The sequence below is a fragment of the Sceloporus occidentalis genome, unplaced genomic scaffold, assembly GCF_023333645.1.
Source record: "Sceloporus occidentalis isolate IW3139 unplaced genomic scaffold, rSceOcc1.0.p SCAF_2, whole genome shotgun sequence".
NCBI lineage: Eukaryota > Metazoa > Chordata > Lepidosauria > Squamata > Phrynosomatidae > Sceloporus > Sceloporus occidentalis.
The window spans coordinates 172,102,695-172,122,926 of NW_028316982.1; the positions used below are offsets into that span (position 1 = coordinate 172,102,695).

A 20,232-nucleotide genomic window follows, 5' to 3' on the forward strand; every position below is an offset into this window, starting at 1 on the left:
TTTTAAAGATACAACTGGTTTTTCATATATTAGTTATGCAAAGGCATATTCTAATAACTGTGTTAAATGAAGGAAATGATTATTATTACCAAAAAAAAAAAAAAAAACATTTACCAGACTGGAGACTGCAGTCAATAAACCAGAAGAAGACTGCAACTGGGAAGCTCAGCTATGAAAGAACTAGACAAGATCCTAAACTGCAAAGACATAACAATGAATACTAAAGTTAAGATTGTCCAAGCTATTATATTTCCCATCACTATGTACAGATGTGAGAGCTCCAGAATGAAGAAGGCAGACAGAAAGAGAATCATTTGAGCTGTGGTGCTGCGTGCTGAGGATCCCATGGACAGCCAAAAAGATGAACAAATGGGTCCTAGAACAGAGGTAACGCCTGAACTCTTCCTGGAAACCACAATGACTAAATTGGGGTTGTCATACTTTAGGCACACCATGAGAAGGAAAGAATCATTAGAAAAGGCAATGATGCTGGGAAAAGTGGAAGTCAGCAGAAAGAGAGGAAGTCAGTACACCAGATGGCTAGACTCAATTAAGGAGGTCATGGGTCTGAATTTACAGGACCTAAGCTGAACAGTAGAGCACAGGGAGTCTTGGAGATGTCTCAGCCACAGGGTCGTCATGAGTTGGGGATGACTTGAAGGCAGCTAACAACAGCAAACTAATAAGAAAATGCTTTAATAATTATTGAGATTAAAATTTTAATACCTGTAACTATCTTCTTGGGTTTACATGAAACTGATTAGTAATTCTAATATGGACAGCCAATATGATGGTGCAACTGGCTTTCTATAAATGGCTTTTTATAAAGAGAATGTTGTTGTAGTTAATCAAGCACTCATCTTTATATTCAAGGATGTCTTGAAGCTTAATTATATGAATATGTACTACGACAACTAAAGAATCCCTGGGAGGTAGTTGTGCAACACACTTTACTGTCAAAAAAGCATCATCTAGTAAATGAGAAATCTGAAAACTATCATCATAAAGTAAATATAGCAATAATGTGTCAGTCACTCCAGACATTTTCTTGTTCTTGGTACATAATTACATTATTTCAGTAAATATTGAACTGTGTTTAAATATTCCTTTTTATTTTGCACTTTTGTTGAGTCAGAGTTAATACTACCATTGAGCATTTCAATGAGTGTTCTAATAACTAAGACTGGATATAGTTGGGAAAATGTATTTATCAAAAATCTCATGAGAATAGGTAAGTCTCAAAGAATTGTTACGTTAAGTAGAAGGATGCCAGGAAGGGGCTATGCATCTGAAGAAAGGGTATGTACAAAGCTTGAAAGTTACTTTTGGAGGGGGGGGGGCAACTCCCGAGATTATTCAGTTATATTGGCTGAACTAGCAGAGTCATGATTTAAAACAAAACAAAACAAAAACTATTCCAAGCTCTCAACAAGGCCATACAGACTTGATTCTCAGTGGCTCCCACTACATTCTATAGGACAAAATCAGCAAGCTACGGTTTGCACCCCTTTTCCTCAAGAAGAAACATATGATGGGTGGGGGGGGGGGATTCCCATTCTGAATTCTGCATCCCCAGAGATTCTTGTATTACATCTCCATATTTCCTATCTGCCATAAAAGTCAGTTTCTGATCCTCTTCCCTTCACCATGATTGAGCTGTGGATTGAGGATTAGAATCACAGAATTGGAAGAGACCACAAGGGCCAAGCAGTCCAATCCACACACCCCCAACAGATGGTCATCCAACCTCTGTTAAAAAAACCACAAAGAAGGAGACTCCAGCACACTTTGAGAGAGCGCGTTTTACTGTTGAGCAACTCTTACTGTCAGAAAGTTCTTCTTCATGTGGAGGTGGAATCTCTTTTCCTGCAGTTTGAATCCATTGCTCCGGATCCTATTCTCTGGAGCTGCAGAAACCAAGCTTGCTCTATCCTCAATATGACATCCTTTCAAATATTTAAACAAGAGTGTCATATCACCTCTTAACCTTCTTTTCTCCAAGCTAAACACACCCAGCTCCACATGTCTCTCCTCATAGGGCATGTTTCTCAGACCCTTCACGATTTTGGTCAATCTCCTTTGGACACACTCCAGCATCTCAACATCCTTTCTACTGATGCAGCCTAGAATTGCATTGGCCATTTTAGCTGTAACATCACACTGTTAACTCATGTTCAACTTGTGGTCTACTAGGACTCCTAGATCCCTTTCACATGTAGTCTTGTTAAGACAGGTATTCCCCCATCCTATACCTATGCATTTCATTTATTCTGCCTGTGCAATAACCTTACATTTCTCCATGCTGAAATTAGTTTTATTAGTTTTGGCCCAAGTTTCTAATCTACTGAGGTCATTTTGAATTTTGATCCTCTCCTCTGGGGTATTAGCTACTCCTCCTAATTTGGTGTCATCTGCAAATTTCATAAGAATGCCCCCTGTTCTTTTGTCCAAGTTGTTGATAAAGATGTTGAATAGCACTGGGCCCAGGACAGAACCCGGTGGCACCTAACTAGTTACTTCTCTCCAAGATGGAGAGGAGCCATTGCTGAGCACCCTTTGGGTTTGGCAGGTCAGCCAATTACAAATCCACCTAATAGTTGCATTGTCTAGCCCACATTTTACTAACTTGTTTTCAAGAATATTATGAGGGACATTGTCAAAGTCCTTACTGAAATCAAGATATACTGCATCCACAGCATTCCCTTCATCTACCAAGCTGATAACTTTATATATATAAAAAAAAAGCAGATAGGATTGGTCTGGCATGACTTGCTTTTGAGAAACCCATGTTGACATAACCCATGGTTATGGCATTCACCTCTCTGTCCTCTGTTAGGGTTGTTTCATTCTCTTCCTACACTCTACCTGAAGCCATTCCTGACTTCGTGGCAACTGTAATAAATTAAAAGTTTTGCATGGTTGTATGAACCATTCTCTCATCAAGCACTGCTGACAGACAATTAGACAATGAACTACACCAGGAATAGGAGACCTTTTGCCCTTCATATGCTTAGCTTGACAACCCTTACCAGCCACTTCCAGCGTAACAATAGTAAGTGATTGCAAGAGCTGTAATCCAAAATGTTTGGAAAGCTAAAGATTCCCTATACAAAGGTCCTTGTTTCCGCTATTATCTCAACGGGCACTCTCTAAATAAAATCTGAACTCAACCTGTCTCCTATGAATAATGGGAGTGCACCAATGAATTAAATACCAGCCATTAGCTATTTGAAGGTGTCCTGCTTTCTCTGTACAGTGAGCCAATAAGCTTTAATTTTTATCTCAAGATTCTGAAAAGATAGCATGAAGCAGCAAGCCATATGCATACACCATTTCAACAAATTCTCTGTAGCTCTCAAGAGATACTTAGAACAAGACTGGAAAGTATACATGTGCTCTACCTCAGCCATGTCTGCATTCCCAACTTTAAACATATATTTTGAACATCCCATTATGCAGCATGGTCAAATGAATTAGCAGTCCATAAAATTTCAGGAGCCTTGAAGAGCAAATGAGCAAACATGAAGCATCTATAAATACAAACTTTTCACAGACACATGCACTCCCCCCCCCCACTAATCTATGAACTGTGAAGCACACTATTTGAAAAATGGAACAGAACTGGAGTTGTTCACACATTAAACAGGTTATGAAAAAGTTCTTTTCTTCCTCGCCCATTTACTCTGCAAAATTCAAGGAAAACTACAAGTGCTTTATTTCCCTTTCTAAAGAAAGTCTTTTCCCAACTAACTTTCATCTGAAATCAATTTACCGAGTGCTGGGGCTATTTCTATCCCATATAGTGCTTTAGAATTTCCCAAGAGAAAGTAGTTGTCCATGTTAAAGACAATTACTGAATAAGATGCACCTCTGATCTGATCTAATGGACCAAGTCTATTAATACACTGAGGCTGGTGAAAATGAAAAGTAATTTCAGATGAGGGCCAAAGTTGCCCCATAACAGCACCACAGTGTCACTTAAACAGTATGTAGGGTGTGACAGAATTTGATTAGAGGAATACTTTCAATAGCCTATGTTAACCACTTGATCTCTAAGGCTTCATCCACACTGGAGAAATAATCCAGTTTGACACCACTTTAACTGACATGGCTCAATGCTATGGGATTTTTGGAACTGCATTTTTATGAGACATTTAGTCTTCTTTTTCAGAGAGCTCTGATGCCTCAATAAACTACAGTTTCCAAGATTCCATAGCACTGAGCCATGGCATTTATGTGGAATCAAACTGGATTATTTTTTATTTTAAAATGTTTTATATCATTAAATAAAGATACATAATCTGGGAAAACCTATAGATGGTAGAATATAGAGCCTAAGATTCATGACAGTGCCTGCCCATTTTTATCTTGTAATAAAAGAAAAGAAAAAAGCATGTTTAGGTTTCAAGTCTTTGAAGACAGCCAGATGTCCCCTTAGAATATGTAAACAAAAACCACAGAGTGATCTCAGATTAGTTAGTACACTGAAGAGACCTGACAACAGGTAATAGGTTGTCTTCTAAAAGTGGAGTGTGTACTAGATCTGAGTGTACAAAACAAAAAGATCTAAATCTCTGGACAACCAAGGCACTGAGTGGGGGGGGGGGGGGTCAGAAGAGAATAAAAGAGCTTAGGTCGACCCATATAATTAGGTTGCTTTGGCAGATCTCCAGCATGGAGTGGGAAGGTTGCATCTAGCCTTCCCAAGAAAAGTTCCTGGTAAGCTCTGATATGATGCCTTAAAACGCTGATTCTGGTAAGGCTAAGAGATATATGCTTACATGGATTAATGCAGTTAAGACTTGCTTCAGATTTGCTTAAGGTTTAACCCTTGAATGACGTTGTTACACAGAAGCCTATTGCAGTTGTAAAATTCCTCAAACAGATGAAAATTGCTAAGAATATGATACAGGACAAGATTTTGAATATGTAAAGACCTTTAGGAGATTAGGAGATTCTGATTATGAAAATGTTATCTGTTAACTAGTTTAGAAAGCTGATGTTCTTACATGTATTACTTATTGCCAAGCCTGTAAAGAGCTGAATAGAAAGATAACGTTCCTATGAATGTCCCGATGAATATGATGTAGCACTATGACTAACTGTAAGATGCCTTATATGTAATATAATGAAATAATAATGTCTTAAACAAAGCTGAAGTGCCCAGACAATGCTATGTCTGTGATTCTCCCTAAAGGGAATGCATACATATATCTGTCTATAAGAATACTTATAATAAATAGCCTAAAAGAATAGCAAGAGTCTGTTCCTTCCCATATAAACATAAAGGAACTTCAAGACTTGAAGATATTTAAGTGCAATGTTAATCTGGACAGTCTAGTTTAACCACTAACTGGGAACTTTGGTGGCCAGAATTTGATAAAGGTGACCACAGACAGGACCCAGAATTAGTTGTGTCTATGACCCTTGCTCCCTCGGTCTTAAGTCTAAGAGATAGGGGCAGGGAATCACATCTGTTTCAGTGATGAGGGGAAAGAAGCATGCATGGTTCCCCAAGCAGGTATTCCACAATTTTAGCACAGTAACTGAGAAGGATGTGTACATCATTATCCACTGCATCAGACCTCAGTCAACAGGAAAACCAGGGAGGGGGACCTCTGAAGCTGATTATAATGCAAAGAAATGAACTTACACATGAGAAGGAGGTCTTTAATGTGTCAGTGTCCCAATTTCATATAGTCAGCCAGCGCGATTTTGGACTAAATAAATGATCAGAAAGTTTTTCAAGGGGAGTTCTACTTAGAGTACATTGCACTAGTTGGGTCCAGAGACTACTAATACATAAAGAAGCCTTGCTAAAGTCTTGCAAACTCAGGGCCATGGCTTCCTTCATTGAGTTGCTCCACCTGTAAAGCAGATATCTTCTTTTCCTATGGCCTTAAACTTTACCAGGCATTTAGTATTTAATGATATATTCTCTAGTTTCAGGGTTGAATTGACCCTACCTATAGTAAAAAAGGACACTATAGGTGAGAACGGATGTGTTTTGGAAGGTCCTGGCACCCATCCTGCCCATATATGTTGTAATTGTCTTCTGGCTCAAGCTTCCCATTGCATTTTTGGGGGGGAGAACACTTGAGGCTCTGTGTCTATAAAGTTAACAAGCAGTTTTGTCCTAAGCTGACAGTAACTATAGGTACAGAACATCTGTTTTAAGTACAGTATATATTGAATTGTTAAACAATTATTCATGAATTAAATTTCCCTTTTAATTTTATTTGGATCTGGGTACTTCAGAAAATCAGCATTAGTTAGTTGTTGTGGGGGCCTTTTGCCAACAATTCCTTAAAAAAATATTCTGGGAATATACATTAGCATTTCCTGAAGTCAGAGAAGAAAAATCATATCTATACAAAAGACATGTATAACATAGGTCAAGCTGACTGAGTCTTAAGGTGTAGTCCTCTACAGACTTACTCAGAAGTAATTCCCTTATCAAATAATGAAATAAAGAGTTGCTTCATATGTACAATAAGCAGGGTAACAGGAAGTGCAGTTGATTTGTTTCCTGCCTCCTGAGCTTTCCCATCACATCCAAAATAGATGTCTTCAGTTTCAAGTTAATGTTGTTAGGATCAGAATGCTAAATTCATAATAGCCTCAGGGAAGGGTGGGAAAAAAACACAACTGTTATTTTCCCAGAACAGGTTAAGTTATGCCTTCAACATCATATTAAAAACAATGACACAGTCTTATATCTGCTACCAGCAAATAAATATTTGTGTCTCCCAGTTGTTTTTAATCTATCATGCATCACTAAAGAACATTTCCTTTTAAACTTAATAAATCTGATCACTCAAAATCATCTTGAAATGTAAATGGTCATTAAGTTCAATGACAAATAACTTTAACATCTTCAGCTACTCAGTAAGAGTTTATACACTGACATTTTAAGATCAGATTGTTTCTTTTGGACAAAATATATCTTGTAAGAAGGTACCTTAAAAACAGCCAAACAATAAAATAGTATTTGAACCCTAACTATCTGAGATTGGCTCAAATAACTATAATACAGATGACATATTCTGAACCTAATGAAACACAGCAAAATGGAAGTCCCTTAAATATTGTATCCAATTTTGTAAGAGACTGTTATCTGAATAATCTTAAATTGTTCTATTTTCCTCCATACCACTTATTCCTCTCCTTATCTATCTATCTATCTATCTATATCTACATACAAACTGTATGTACATGTGTCTAGGTATTTCTGTTAACTTTTTCCTAAACACTAGACCACTCAACGTATTTATTATCAAAAAACATTCATGTAAATGTGAATCAAATGTTGACAGGGAAAATATATGGAGTGCTATATATTTATGTAGCATTTCAGAGTTTTGTTATGTTTCTGTGTCTTGTAGAGATAATTTCTCTAAACTAGATTACACTGTAAAATATTTCAACAATACTTTAGAAATAATATACATTTGTTATTGCACTGACAATTCAAAAGAAAATGTCTCTTCTAAAGCGATCACTCATTTTCCAGTAATAAATCAAAGCTGCCATCCTATTCTCACTTATCTAGTACATTGTAGTGAACTCTGTGGGCCTTACTTCTGTAAAGATTTGCACGACTGGACCTCACACCAACGAGGAGATTAAAATAAAGTTAACTGAAAAACTACACAGTTGTTACAGCTCAGCCTGTCTGTAAGGCTGCACTTTTCTTACTTTATTATTTGCACACAGGGTGCAGTGCTGACAAGCAACATGGCTTTGAAAGCACAACCTGGTCATGATTTAGACAGTGCAATTCTGCTTTCGCACACAATAAAAGCTGCATAGTTTAACAACTCTGATTATGGTGACATCTGCAAGCCCAACAAGGAGGGATGTATTGGAGCAACAGAAGTTTCCTTTCAGCACCCGAGACAGCACACTGGAATCTGGCTCTCTTCCTTTCAGTATGCTTCAGCACGCAGCCTACTCTGCTGCCATCACCGGAGCACCCAAGTTGTCCTAACTGCATATGGCACACCCAAGCTTTTGCTGCATTACAACTTCGCACATCAACTAGAGGCCCTTGCCCAGCCGAGAAATGCACCACCATAAATCACCTTTGGGGAGCTATGCAATATATAACAACATCAGGAGGTGCCTTTGACAAGGAAAACAAAAAGGCTGCACGCAGGAACTTTGGGCTGGGCGAATGAGATGCTGCTGGACTGCTGCCACTATGAAGAGTCTTCCAGCAGAAGCAATCTACTGTCCGGCTGCAAAGGGCTTCTTCTCCAATATATTCCAACCTAATGCTCCCTCAGCCCTGAACACAGTGTAGCCTGCAATGCTTCTGAAGCCATTGCTTTCTAATAGAAGTTTGTTTGGGGGGGGGGGGGGTTATATGAAAGAGAACAACATTCTAACCCATTTCATGCTCAAGTCATCAAAGACCTACTCACCATGTTGACTTCAGACACCATGTCTATACTGGCAATGTCTATGTTCATCCCGACGTTCACTGGGGGGCCTAAGGAAGAACAGGAGACAGTAGTGTCACTTGGCCACAAGGTTGCTACAAGCCTGTTTGGTCTCTCTCACAGACACCCCTCCACCCATCTAGCCCAGCAGAGAGTCAAAGGCAGGCTGAGACAACCTGCTGACAGGGCAAGAGTGAGCCCTCTTCCCCAGCCCCCTCACCTCCAAAATCCGGCCTGAGGCGAATGTCGTAGCCTTTCAGCAATTTATCCACCGTCTCTTTCACGAAGGACATGTTCCCGGGATCGTTCACACTGTGGGAGGCAAAAGACACAGAAAAGAAGGGGGAGAAGGGGCCAAAGGGGGGAAAGAAGAGAAGTCAGAAGAGGGGGGCAAGGGGGAAGGGAAGCAGAAATGGGGGGGGGAGAAGTGAAGGAGAAGGGGCAGAAATGTGGGGCAAAATGGAGGGGAAAACAAGTAAAGGAGAGGGAGCAGGAAGGGGGGGGGTTAAACACGAAGTAAAGGGAAGGGGCAGGAATTTAAGTCAAAAATGTGGGGAAAAAAGAAAAGAAGTAAAGGGAAGGGGGCAGAAATGGAGAGGGAAACAAGATGCAAAGGAGAGGGGGAGAAATTTGGGGGGGGGCAAACAGAGTAAAGGGAAGGGGCAGAAATGTGAGGCCAAAATGTAGGGGGAAAACAAGAAGTAAAGGAGAAGGGGGCAGAAATGAGGCGCCACAAATGGGGGGGGGGGGAATCAGATAAGAAGCGAAGGAGAGGGGCCAGGAATGGGGGGCATAAAAGAAGAAGTGAAGAGGGGGCAGAATTGGGGCGGAGAGCAAGAAGGGAAGGGAGGGGCATCAGGGAGCCGGAGAAGCGAAGGGGGGAAAGGGGCAGAGGGGGGTGAGGGAAGCGCTGGTCAGTTGGGCTCCAGAGCGAGGCGCCCTCCCTGCCTCCCTGCCCTTCCCTGCCTGGGTCCTACCTCTGGGCGCAGCAGACCACGGCCACCAGCACGGGAGCGGAGAAGATGCCGAAGAGCCTGCCGCCCCCGGAGCCCCACATCCCTCCGCTGCCTCCTCCTCCTCCTCCTCCTCCTCCTGGCGCTGCTGCCGCCGCCGCCGCCGCCGCCTGAGAGCCGTGGAGGGGGCACCCAGGCCAGCCTCCTCTGGAGCCTCCCTCCCTCCTTCTGGGTCCACTGCGAAGCTCCCGAGGAGGAGGCAGAGGCAGAGGCAGAGGCAGAGGCAGAGGGAGGCCAGGTCCTCCAATGCACACCCAGCAGCAGCAGCAGCAGCAGCAGCAGCAGGCAAGAAGGAGAGAAGCCCCTCCAGAAAGAAGCCCCCCTCTCTCCCTCCGTCTCAAGGCAGCGGGGAGCCTGGGCCCTGGGGCTCCGCGGGGCGCTTCCTCCGGCCCTGGAGGGCGCCCATGCCCCGGAGGCAGCCCCCAGCCACACGCCCCGGACTCTTCTCCCTCCTTGAGGCTGTTGGCCACCCAAGGCAGGCGCAAGAGCCGCCACAGGTGCAGCGGGGAAGAGCCAGCCAGGGAGGGAGGCAGAGGCGCCTCCTCCTCCTCCTCCTCCTCCTCTTCGAGTGGGAGGGAGGGAGGGAGGATGGCTGGCCTGGGCCTGCCAAGAGTGAGCCTGCGCCAGGGCCTCCCCCCGGAGCCTTTCCCCCCTCCTTACTCCCAGCAGGGCCGGTGGTCTCCAACATGCCAAGGTGGCCCTGGCTGTTTTGGGCTCCCCGGAGTCATTTCCGACCTCTGGCCTCCCTGAGGGGCTTGCTTGGCAAGGTTGGTTCAGAGATGGTTTGCCCTGGCCTCCCCCTGAGGCTGAGAGAGTGTGACTTGGCTTTCATGGGTTCCAGCTGGGAACTGAACCCCGGCCCTCCGAGTCCAACGCTCAGCCCCAGCTACGGTCTCTTCTTCCTCCTTCAAACAGGCAGAGCCTCTCTCCTAGCAGAGCGTCGGCTTGGAAGCTCTCTCTTGGAGTTTATCACACCGGGGCTCATGTCAGCATTGAAGAGAGATTCAAGCACATTGAAAGCACCCCACAAAGGAAGCGAAAATGGCAAGTAATTGCACACATGATCATCACACGCAATAGCACAAACAAAGTGGTATCAGAGAGGCATCATTGGTCAAATCCTCAAAGTAAAAAAGACGTATGTTGACGTTTCTTTGTGACCACTTTAATGGAGGGTTTTGTGTGACGTCCTGTGAAATCGTTTCATGCAATTACACTATTAGAGATTCAAGTTGGTTCAGCAGGACTGGCCCAGTACATGTCTAGCTTGCAACAGAACAGCAAACGGTGCCCACATGACGTCCAGTGACATCTTGATGGGATGGCATCTCCAAGTCATTTCTGGCTTATTGTGACCCTGAGAGGGAACTTTGTGAGATTGGTTCAGAAGGGGTTTGCTCTCGCCTTCCTCTGAGGCTGAGAGTATGTGACTTGCTTTCCTGACCAAGCTGGGATTTGAACCCTGCTCTCTAGAGTCCTAATCCAATGCTCAAACCACTACACTACAATGGCTCTAAGCAAATGGTGCCCCTCGCCTTACATCTTGATACACAGGACCAAGTTCTGTTGAAATGCAAAACAGATCATCTTGCACACTTCCTTCCTATCAGTAAACATGCAATGATAGCAAAGAAAACAAACAATGCCACTCTTGCACAATACCCAGAAGTTGCTGGCTCAAGGGGGATGCCTAATGGTAGCAGGGAGCCCTGCAGCTCATGGTAATAAAACTCAATAGTACAACAAAATTAACTGTCCCTTCAGCAGCGCAGTTGGAGCTAACTGGATATTAAGGAGATTATGGTTGTTGTTATTGTTGTGTGCCTTTCTCCTTTTCAATTTATAGCAACCTATCATGGGGTTCTTTTGGTAAGTTTCTTCAGAGAGTCTTTGCCATTGCCATCCTCTGAGGCTGAGAGAGTGTGGCTCACTCAGGGTCACCCAGCAGGTTTCCATGGCCTAATAGAGATTTGAACCCTAATCTCCAGAGTTGTCCAAATCTCAAACCGCTACGTCACCATTTCACTTCTGTGATCTCAAAACCCCTGTTGTGTATACTAGCACTCCTGCTACTTCTTCTGCCAAGTTAGACCTTGAATTTCAGTCCCCAAATCCTATTCTAGCAGTACTCCCTCTCCATCCTCCTCCTCCTCCTCCTCCTCAGTTGCTAACTTCATTCTTCAGCATCCCCTGGAAGAATGGCTACCATCTCACAGCTGTCCTGTGGAGTGTGGAGCCCCTCTATGGGATCATATTTTCATTATTCTAATGCTTGGCGGATGTAGCCATTAATGTACTATGAGTCCAGCCATGAAAGCCTATGATGGCTTCCTGTCTGCCTCTAGATCCAGGCTTTGTTCTTCTAGCTATACAAATCCCTCTGGTAAGGCACATTTCTTGGCTCCTGCAGTCCACTACATTCCTGTTCATGACTTTTGTTCCTCTAGCTCCACAAGCCATGGCCATTGGAGGGTTCCCTGCTTGCTCAAAAGAGTCCATCTTTTCTCCCTTGCAGCCTACCCACATGTTTGGAACTGCCAAGCACTCTTAAGAATGCATCTGTGATGCCAACTATGAATTCCTTCTTTAAAGGAACCACCTTTCTTTAAAGCTTTTGCCATAGCCTGTGAGCTCCCAAGCACTTTTGTATATGCCATATTTCTTCCAAGGAGCTCAAGGTAGTGGAGAGTCCTCTTTGCCATCTTTATCCTCACAGCAAAGGTGAAAGATAAGATAGGTGGCAAGAGAGTGACTAGCCCCAAGTGACATTCATGAGTAAAGGGGGATTTGAATCAGTCTCCTAAGTCTTCTAGTACTGAGAGGAGAAAGAAGACGAGCCCTCCATCTTTGCCATCTGATACCATCCGGCCTCAGGTGGAGAGAAAGGCAGGCCAGCTCTATCAGGCCTGGCCTAAAGAAAGAAGAAGAGCCTTCCCTCTTTACATCTGATGGCATCTGGCCTCACAGGGAGAGAAAGGATGGCCAGCTCTATCAGGCCTGGCATAAAGTAGAAAGAAGAGCCTTCCCTGCAGTGCATCTGCCATGGTCAGGGCCTCAGAAGGAGAGAAGAACCACTGGACTTATTCCTCTTCCCCACTGCCGTCCCCTTCTCCTTGTGTGTCATATCTTTTTCAGATTGTAAACCTGAAGGCAGGGAAATGTCTAGTTAACTATCTGTAAGCACCTCTGTGAGCTTTTCTGGCTGAAGAGCGGGGTATAAATACAGTAAATAAATAAATAGTCCTGTAACCACTACATCATAGTCCCTTTCATGTACTGTGTCTGGGAAAGCACTCTATGCCCCTAATGTCACAAAGCTCCCTGCCCCTGATGTCCACATATGGAGCACAGACATCTGCTGGGGAAACCTACATGCAGAGCTGTATGTTCATAAGCTTTGCCCACTATACACATCCATGTTCACTGGACATTTAAAACAATTGTGCAGAAAGCCATGACTTCACAGGCAGAGTCAGCAGTACATCTCCTGCTCTTTTAATCAGATGGGGACATTTCTAGTGTATACTGCATGAAGTGGATTCAAAGCATACATCTTTTTAAAAAAGATGTAAACAGCTTCTGGGGACCAACTAGAGGGAGTGCAGCACATGGGGATGTGGAATAAACTCACTCTTGACTGCAGGATAGTCAAGATGGCCACATTTTGCTGAGAAAACAAGCCACTGTTGTATGTCCACTGACCATGAGCAAGTAAGAGAATGCATGCCAGGCACCAGCAGTTGGTAGTCCAAGCAGAGAGGTTGCCTGATTCTCTCTGTCTGAAACTCAGGCTGCCCCTGATATCAGGAAGAATAATGAACATTTTTTGCCCAGGAGCAAGAAAATACTTATAATACTCATAAACCCTTTCCTGATTGAGACTCCTCAAAGATGGAGTCCAAAATGTCTTTAGTACTAATCATTCCCCTCTCTTACTGTAAGCAGTGAAAACGACAAGTTTTTCACGTCTCTACATAAAGGGGGTAAACCAAAGCATTTTGGACCCTCAGTTTCCAAGTCCAAAATTGTCTCTGTAACACTGAGACAGAATGAGAAATTGATCAACCAGGTGTTTCTAACTCTTTAGTGACATCTAAGATTGATGTGTACTGTGGTGGCTGTTCAGCTATGCCCTGTTGACTTGGAATAAAAGCAGCTGAGAGTTAAACTAGATGCTGTGTTAAATGTGCACCATCCAGGAAACTCTCTTTTAAAAACAAACTCCAAACTTTCAAGTGAGTATATAGGTGCTGGCCCTGGACTTGGGCCAATTCAATCTCCCCCGCTTCTTTGATCATATGCAGAGAAAAAACAGTTGCAGAGCGGTCTAAACTTCATTTATGCAAGCATGCACATGCACACACATTGCAGTCTTACCTTGCAAGAAGACAAGGCTTTTCTGCACCCTATTCAAAGAAAGGCCTCCCTACATGCTTCATATATAACATAATGTCTAGTTTAAATCCCAAGATTGAACTGACCTAACTTCCTTGGCTCAGAGTTCCATATATGGGGTACAATTCTACATTGTGCAGGTGGAACATGATTCCCCGGCCACACAATTGTGTGTGGCAGAAGGTGGCTAGGAGAAGACTGCTGATCTTATCTCTGCCACACATACCAACTCCAGTGAATACTGAGAGCTACAGCTGGATGCTGGCTGACCTTTCCCAGTCATTACAAAATCAAGGGAGCACACACCAGCATTTTAAATTGCTTTAGGCCAGGATGGGATGAGGGAGAGAAAGGTAGATGAGGAGGTACTGAATATTTCCTTTCACAACATCCCAGAAAGCATATAGGCTTCATACCCCTGTCTGCCACCCACAGGTTTCTGGCCATTTGTATTTCAAAAAGAGTAGACCTGGAAAGGTGCAGAAAACAACCCCTGAAATTACCAAAAGACCAACAATTCTCCTATAAAAATGTTTACAGTATATTGTGTGTAGATATGTATTTAATTTAGGAAACTGATAAGGATGTCAAAAAAGAGGATGTGGTGTTTTTTCATCTCTCATAATATTAGAAGCTAGAGCCATCCAATGAAGCTGAACAGTAGGAAATGCAGGACAGCTAGTGGAAATCCTTCTTAACACATCCCATAGACAAACTATGAATTTACGCCCATAAGATGCACAGGTGGCCACAGATTCATACCACTTTTAAAGTAAATAAGAGAAATTATTGGAGGATAATCAAACCATTATGTATGTGTCTTACCTCCAAGGTAAAAGGTCATATACCTGAGAACAAGCTACTGGGGAACATGAATGGGTGGATGCTATTGCACTCAAATCATGATTCTGGACTTTGCATAGAAACTTTCATTTGTTCCTATGGGAGCAAAACACAGAAATAGATAGGCCATTGGAGAGACAGCACTGTGTAGTGGAGCATTGGACTACACATTTGGAAACCAGGATTTCATTCTCTGCTCAGATATGAAAGCCACTGGCCAAGTCCCATGCTCTCATCCTCAGGGAAAGGCAATGACAAACATCCTCTGAACAAACATTACCAAGAAAACTCGACGATATGGTCACCTTAGGGTAGCCATAAGTTGGAAATTGCTTGAAGGCAACCAACAGCAATAACAGCAACAACATATAGGCCATTGGTGTATTTCAGAAGGGGTTTATGTTCGTTCACTCTTAAATTTATAGTACATTGTTTTGTGAAAAAAGTAATTACTTTTTAGTAAATTAGGGCCCTGTACAGATGGGCCATTAAGTACATCCTGGCGACGTACTAGGGTTGCCTCGGGGCATTGCTTATATATGCCCTGCAACCCTAGTACATCGCCAGGACATCAAAATGGTGGTGCCCTGTCTACATGGGCGCCGCCATTTTGACGTAACAGCTGCATCACATCCAAACAGTGCGGCATGGCCGTTACATCATGGTGCCACTGCAGGGCGCCTGTGGTGCCCTTTCCACAGCACCGGAAGGAGCTCTGAAATGGAGCTCTTTTCGTGCTGCATATCGCTGGTGCAGCCTTTACATGGCTGTGCCAGTGATACAAAAGAGAAAGGGACCAAGCGGCCACTTTCTCTGTCTCCCAGCTGCTGTCGGGGTGTCCTTGGGGCATGAAGCCCCAAGGACACCCCTTTCCAGACTGCAGGGAAGCGGCATTTTGCCACTTCCCCGAGGCCTGGAAAAGTGGCAGATCGGGGCCTCCAGGACTGCCATTGTGGCAGCTCAGGCCCCGATCCGTCGGGGAAAGGGGCAGGTGCAGGCCGCCCCAAAGGGGCAGTCTGTATCCCACCTAGGTTATCTTATTAAGAACACACACACATACACACATATACACACATACACTATGCTGCTAAGTGATGCCCTATATAGGCAAATTAGATGGAAATGTAAGGTGTGAACAAATCAACACTTGTACAAACTGTGTAAAATCTGTTATAGTTATCCAATTAAGGTTATTTCTCTCGTTCAGCATTACTGTGAAAATTCTATCTTTTGCTGATAATCTGTGAGAAGAGGAAATTATTATGGATATGGAACATTTGCTTGCTTCTTTAGATTTGTGTTGCCATGTGATGTCTTATAAATTTCAAATAGTGCTAATGTATTAAATATTTTTTGAGTATGAGATCTATGTTTTTTGAATATACAGAAGTCTACTGAAAAAAATACAATGGAATATATTCAGTACTCCGGAGTTTTCCTTTATTAAAAAAATGAATATTTCACTACTTCTTGATCCCATTTGTTTACTTATCATTTCCAGGAAATGATCATGAATATGTACATACCAAAATTTTTGCAGTTGTATTCTGGAGCATCTGAAATTTTGAATAATTTCTCTAAAGCCATGTACCACATGTTGCAATATTCTAACCTGCACATGATCAAAGTATGTGTTACCTTGCCCATATCTGTCCTCCTGAAGAATGGGTGCAGCTAGAGCACCAGCCTCAGCTAACCAAAGCATTCTTGGCCACCAACACAATCTAGTGAGCAGGATCTAAAAGTACAGTCCTCCCTCTCTTCTCACAGTCTTCAGACTCACATTCCTCGCTTATGCGCGAGGAATGAAAGGAGGGAGAATGAATGGCGTTTGCACCCGTGGTGCAACCCCGTATGCCCCCACGCCTATATTCAAGCCAATGGTGCTTGAATATAGGCAAAACTCAATTTTCATGAGGGGGTCTGGAATGGATCCCCTGTGAAAAAGAAGGGGCGACTGTATATCCATATTATTACTTTAAAGTGTGTGTTATTCCAGTTAGTGTAGGTTGATCCATTTTTTTCCAGGTTGTCAGCACTTCTGTCTGATTAAGGCACAATTTAATAGCCTTTCCCCCGACTCATTACTGCCTCCAGACACTAATTCCTTTATATTTGAAATTGGTATATGAAAAGGACAAATAGAGTTGCATGTCATTTGCATGTTTCTGACAATGTAGCCCATATCAGTCAATGGTATAATGGCAGAGCCATTGGAAAAGGCACTGACCACCACCTTTGGGAACTGATGGAAAGAACCATTACCATGACATGTAAGGAGGGAGGAAGGGAGAAGTTTTGGTAAATGGAGATGTCCTTTCCCTTCTTCATGACACAATTCCATGCACTACAGTGAGGAGAAATTCTTTAAAAATGTTCCTCCTCCAGAACAGTTACTATAATTGGCAGGGGAAAACAACCACATAACATTATTTTTTAAAATTCAGTATTGCTGATTAGTTGATGACTATATGACATGCAGTGCAAATCTTACATGACAAGATGATAAATGTAGGGGGCAGAGATAGCAACTTACATTCTGGCCATCACTCCCAACTCATTTCTCAAATTGGTACTCCAGGAAAGCTTTTTGCTTGTCAGGGTTCTTCTTATTAAATCTGCTGTATTTAATTCTTCTATGTGTCTGACTCTTCACCTGTTTTCTGTTGCAGTATGGTAATTTCTTGCTTGTTGATGAACACTGCATTTACTAGTCTGGGCTCAGAAATTAATCAGTGGCACAGTCGTACACTATGATCATAAAAATGTGGAATTTTCCACTGCAGATTTTGTATTCTCTAGAGCATATGGCAAGACAGGTGCCAGTGTCAAAATTTTATTACATAGAATAGGGCATATAGAAGAAAATTGTGCCTGGATATGCACTTTAATCTATGAACATACCAAATACATGCATTTAACCTCTTGCCTTAAAAAAGATTTCTTAAAGGATCACCATGTCTGATAAGCCAGGATGTTACAAATACCATCTTGGTCTCTCAGCTGAAAACCATCAGTCACAGGCACAAGTTCTTAGGAAAGCAAATGTCAGCATCTATGAATAGCCATGTGCTCTGATTAAAATACACACACAGGCCATGCATCATTTTCACTACCATTTTCCCCCTACATATCAAAACCAGTCCTGATATACAGTTGTGTGTATGTTTTTCCTAATTTTGTATTTTCTTTTCTTTTTCTTTTTTACACCAAAAGCAGTATCCAGAAGATATATTTATGATTGAAGAGTTTCTTAACTCTTTCTTCACCACCATCCATTTCCAACTTATACATATATATATATTTCAGTTTTGTATCTCTTAGTGGAGATACTTTGAGTAGAAAGGGTTTTACTGCAGTTACTGGCTCACCTTGCTTTTTGGCTTCCAGCTATGAAGCACAGATATTACAGGAACAGTAAATGGAGGTAAAAGCAGTGATTTGTTAGAACTCCCTTGCCCCCATATCAATAAATAATTATGGAAAGATGCATGCATCTCTCTGTCACATGTAGTTTAAGACCCAGGTTTTCTTAAATCCGCCCTCCCCCCTTTGCCTTAAAAAAAACCAAAACTTTAGTGGCAAGGAAACATTAATGAAAAATACTGACAATTTTCTGAAACTACAAGACAAATGTTAGATGATTAGAATGATAAGATCAAAGGATGGAAGAAATTCTTCTCCAGTTAACATAAGATTTCTAAATTCTACATCAGGTATCACCAATAGGGCTCTATAGGCGGGGTACAGACGGGCAGGGGAAGACGTCTTGGAGGTGTATTCTGCTGAATACGGAGCCTCCAGACCGCCCACCCCGGGGGCGTGGCTAAGGTGTATGGGGCTTCCACATGGGGGGCAGTGAAGACACCTCACCTGGGGCCGTTTCTGACCCGCAGTTTCCATACCGCCGCCTCAGAGGACGCTGCAAAGAGAGAGGCAGCTTCTGCACGGGTGGCCAAAAACGGGGCTTTTTTTTTCTTTTGCCGGCTGGCGGATGCGCAGCTGCGCAGCTGCGGCGCTCAGCACCGGCGGCAGAAAGCCTATGTGCACATTTAAAGCGCCCAGACCCCTTTAAACTTTTTCCCTCGCCCTGCCCAAGAACAATGGTGGTCTCCTGCCAGCTGGTGATCAGCTGGTGTTGGCATCCTTGTCCGCTTGCACGTTGGTAGTGTCACCAGCATCATAGATGCCTCCTCTCCTTTGGTCCCCACGCTCTTGCTGAATCTGCAATGCACAGCCACAGCTGTCGCCGCTGCCACCGCTGTCCCCCTGCCATCCCCCATCACCTCCCTTATACATATGTAAATATTTAAAGTTTTAGGGGTTTTTTATTGTTAGGTGAAAATGGCACAGGAATGTGTGTAGGGGTTCACTTTAAATTCCAAACTTTCCCCAATTCTAGCAGCGCATGCGTACATGTTGCTCTAGGGCTAGGGTTAGGGTTAGGGTTACGAGCATTAAAATAGAGTGCAGCTGTGCTGCAGCTTCCACATCTGCATGGCATCTGACGCTCTAATTAGAGCCTCGGTGCAAACTGCGCATGTTCCAGGACCCCGACTCACTATGCGACGCAGCAGACACGGGGCTTTTAAATGGGCAACTTAAATTAGCGGCCTAACAATTCTGGCGTACCGGTGCAGCAGCTTACAGACGGAGATGCGCAGCTGCGCAGTATATAGAAAAGAAGCGGGGAAAAGCAGCACCTTTTTAATGCCGCTTCTTCCCGCTTGGGGCGTGCGGGCGGCGTGTTCATGGCGGCATTCAGGTAAGGGCCGTCTGAAGGCTATACCTTCATGACGTCATGAACACACCCCTTTTTGCCCGTCTGTAACCCGCTATAGTTTTGTTTTGTTTTTGCTATCCTGAGTAGCCATGCCAAAACTTGTGGTTACCAGGTGGTGGTGGTGGTGTCTATCATCATCCTCCACATCTCCTCCCTGGTTGGCTTTCACTGGTGCTTCATAGAGTTTCCATCCTTAGACCTCAGTGGAATAGTGACCAAGAAAAAACCTCTGTTCTAATCTGGATGAGGAAAAGAAGAGGGCTTGTCTGCTTGGCCTTGCATAGCAGAGGCTTTCTGAAAAACCTATTTACTTGCCAAACCAATCCCAACCTTTCCCCTCAAGTTTGGTGCCTGGAGAAGAGATAGATATCACAACACAGCTGTTGAAGTAATCCTAGCTTACTTTTGTGGTCTCCCTTTTGGAATGAAAGCTGGTCATCTGTCCCACTTGCTAAAAGGGAGAGGCTTTTTTGTCATGGTAAACTTGGTCAGAGTTTAGAAGACCTACTAATTTGTATTATAATTCTCAAACTCTGGAGATTGCAGGCCTTTAAAAAAGGCATTTTTTTCTAAACTCTGGACCTTGATGAATGAAACCTTTGTCAAATATTTTAAAACCTTTTGAAACATTTTCAGAGTTGTTGATATTTTATTTAAATATATCTTAGACTTTAAAACTCAGAGCTGGAACATTTAATCCTTAATCCACCGTAGGATAGGAACATGGCAGTGATAATCATTAGAGGAAATTGAA

At 43.1% G+C, this 20,232-nt stretch overlaps 1 protein-coding gene across 2 annotated transcripts in view; it reads right to left on the minus strand.

Annotated features, from left to right (window-relative positions):
* The window catches only part of LOC149319334 (gamma-aminobutyric acid receptor subunit beta-3), a 290,532-nt gene that overhangs the window by 120,738 nt on the left and 149,562 nt on the right, over positions 1-20,232 (minus strand). The window contains exons 1-3 of one of the 2 annotated variants that reach the window (XM_089511498.1): positions 9,422-9,515; positions 8,665-8,756; positions 8,427-8,494 (exon numbers count right to left, since the gene is read on the minus strand). In XM_089511498.1, the coding sequence (XP_089367624.1) occupies positions 8,427-8,494; positions 8,665-8,756; positions 9,422-9,501 (240 nt within the window). In that variant the 5' untranslated portion in view covers positions 9,502-9,515. Of the gene's footprint in view, positions 1-8,426; positions 8,495-8,664; positions 8,757-9,421; positions 9,516-20,232 lie in introns of those variants that run through there. The other variant, XM_089511497.1, reaches the window with a different exon arrangement.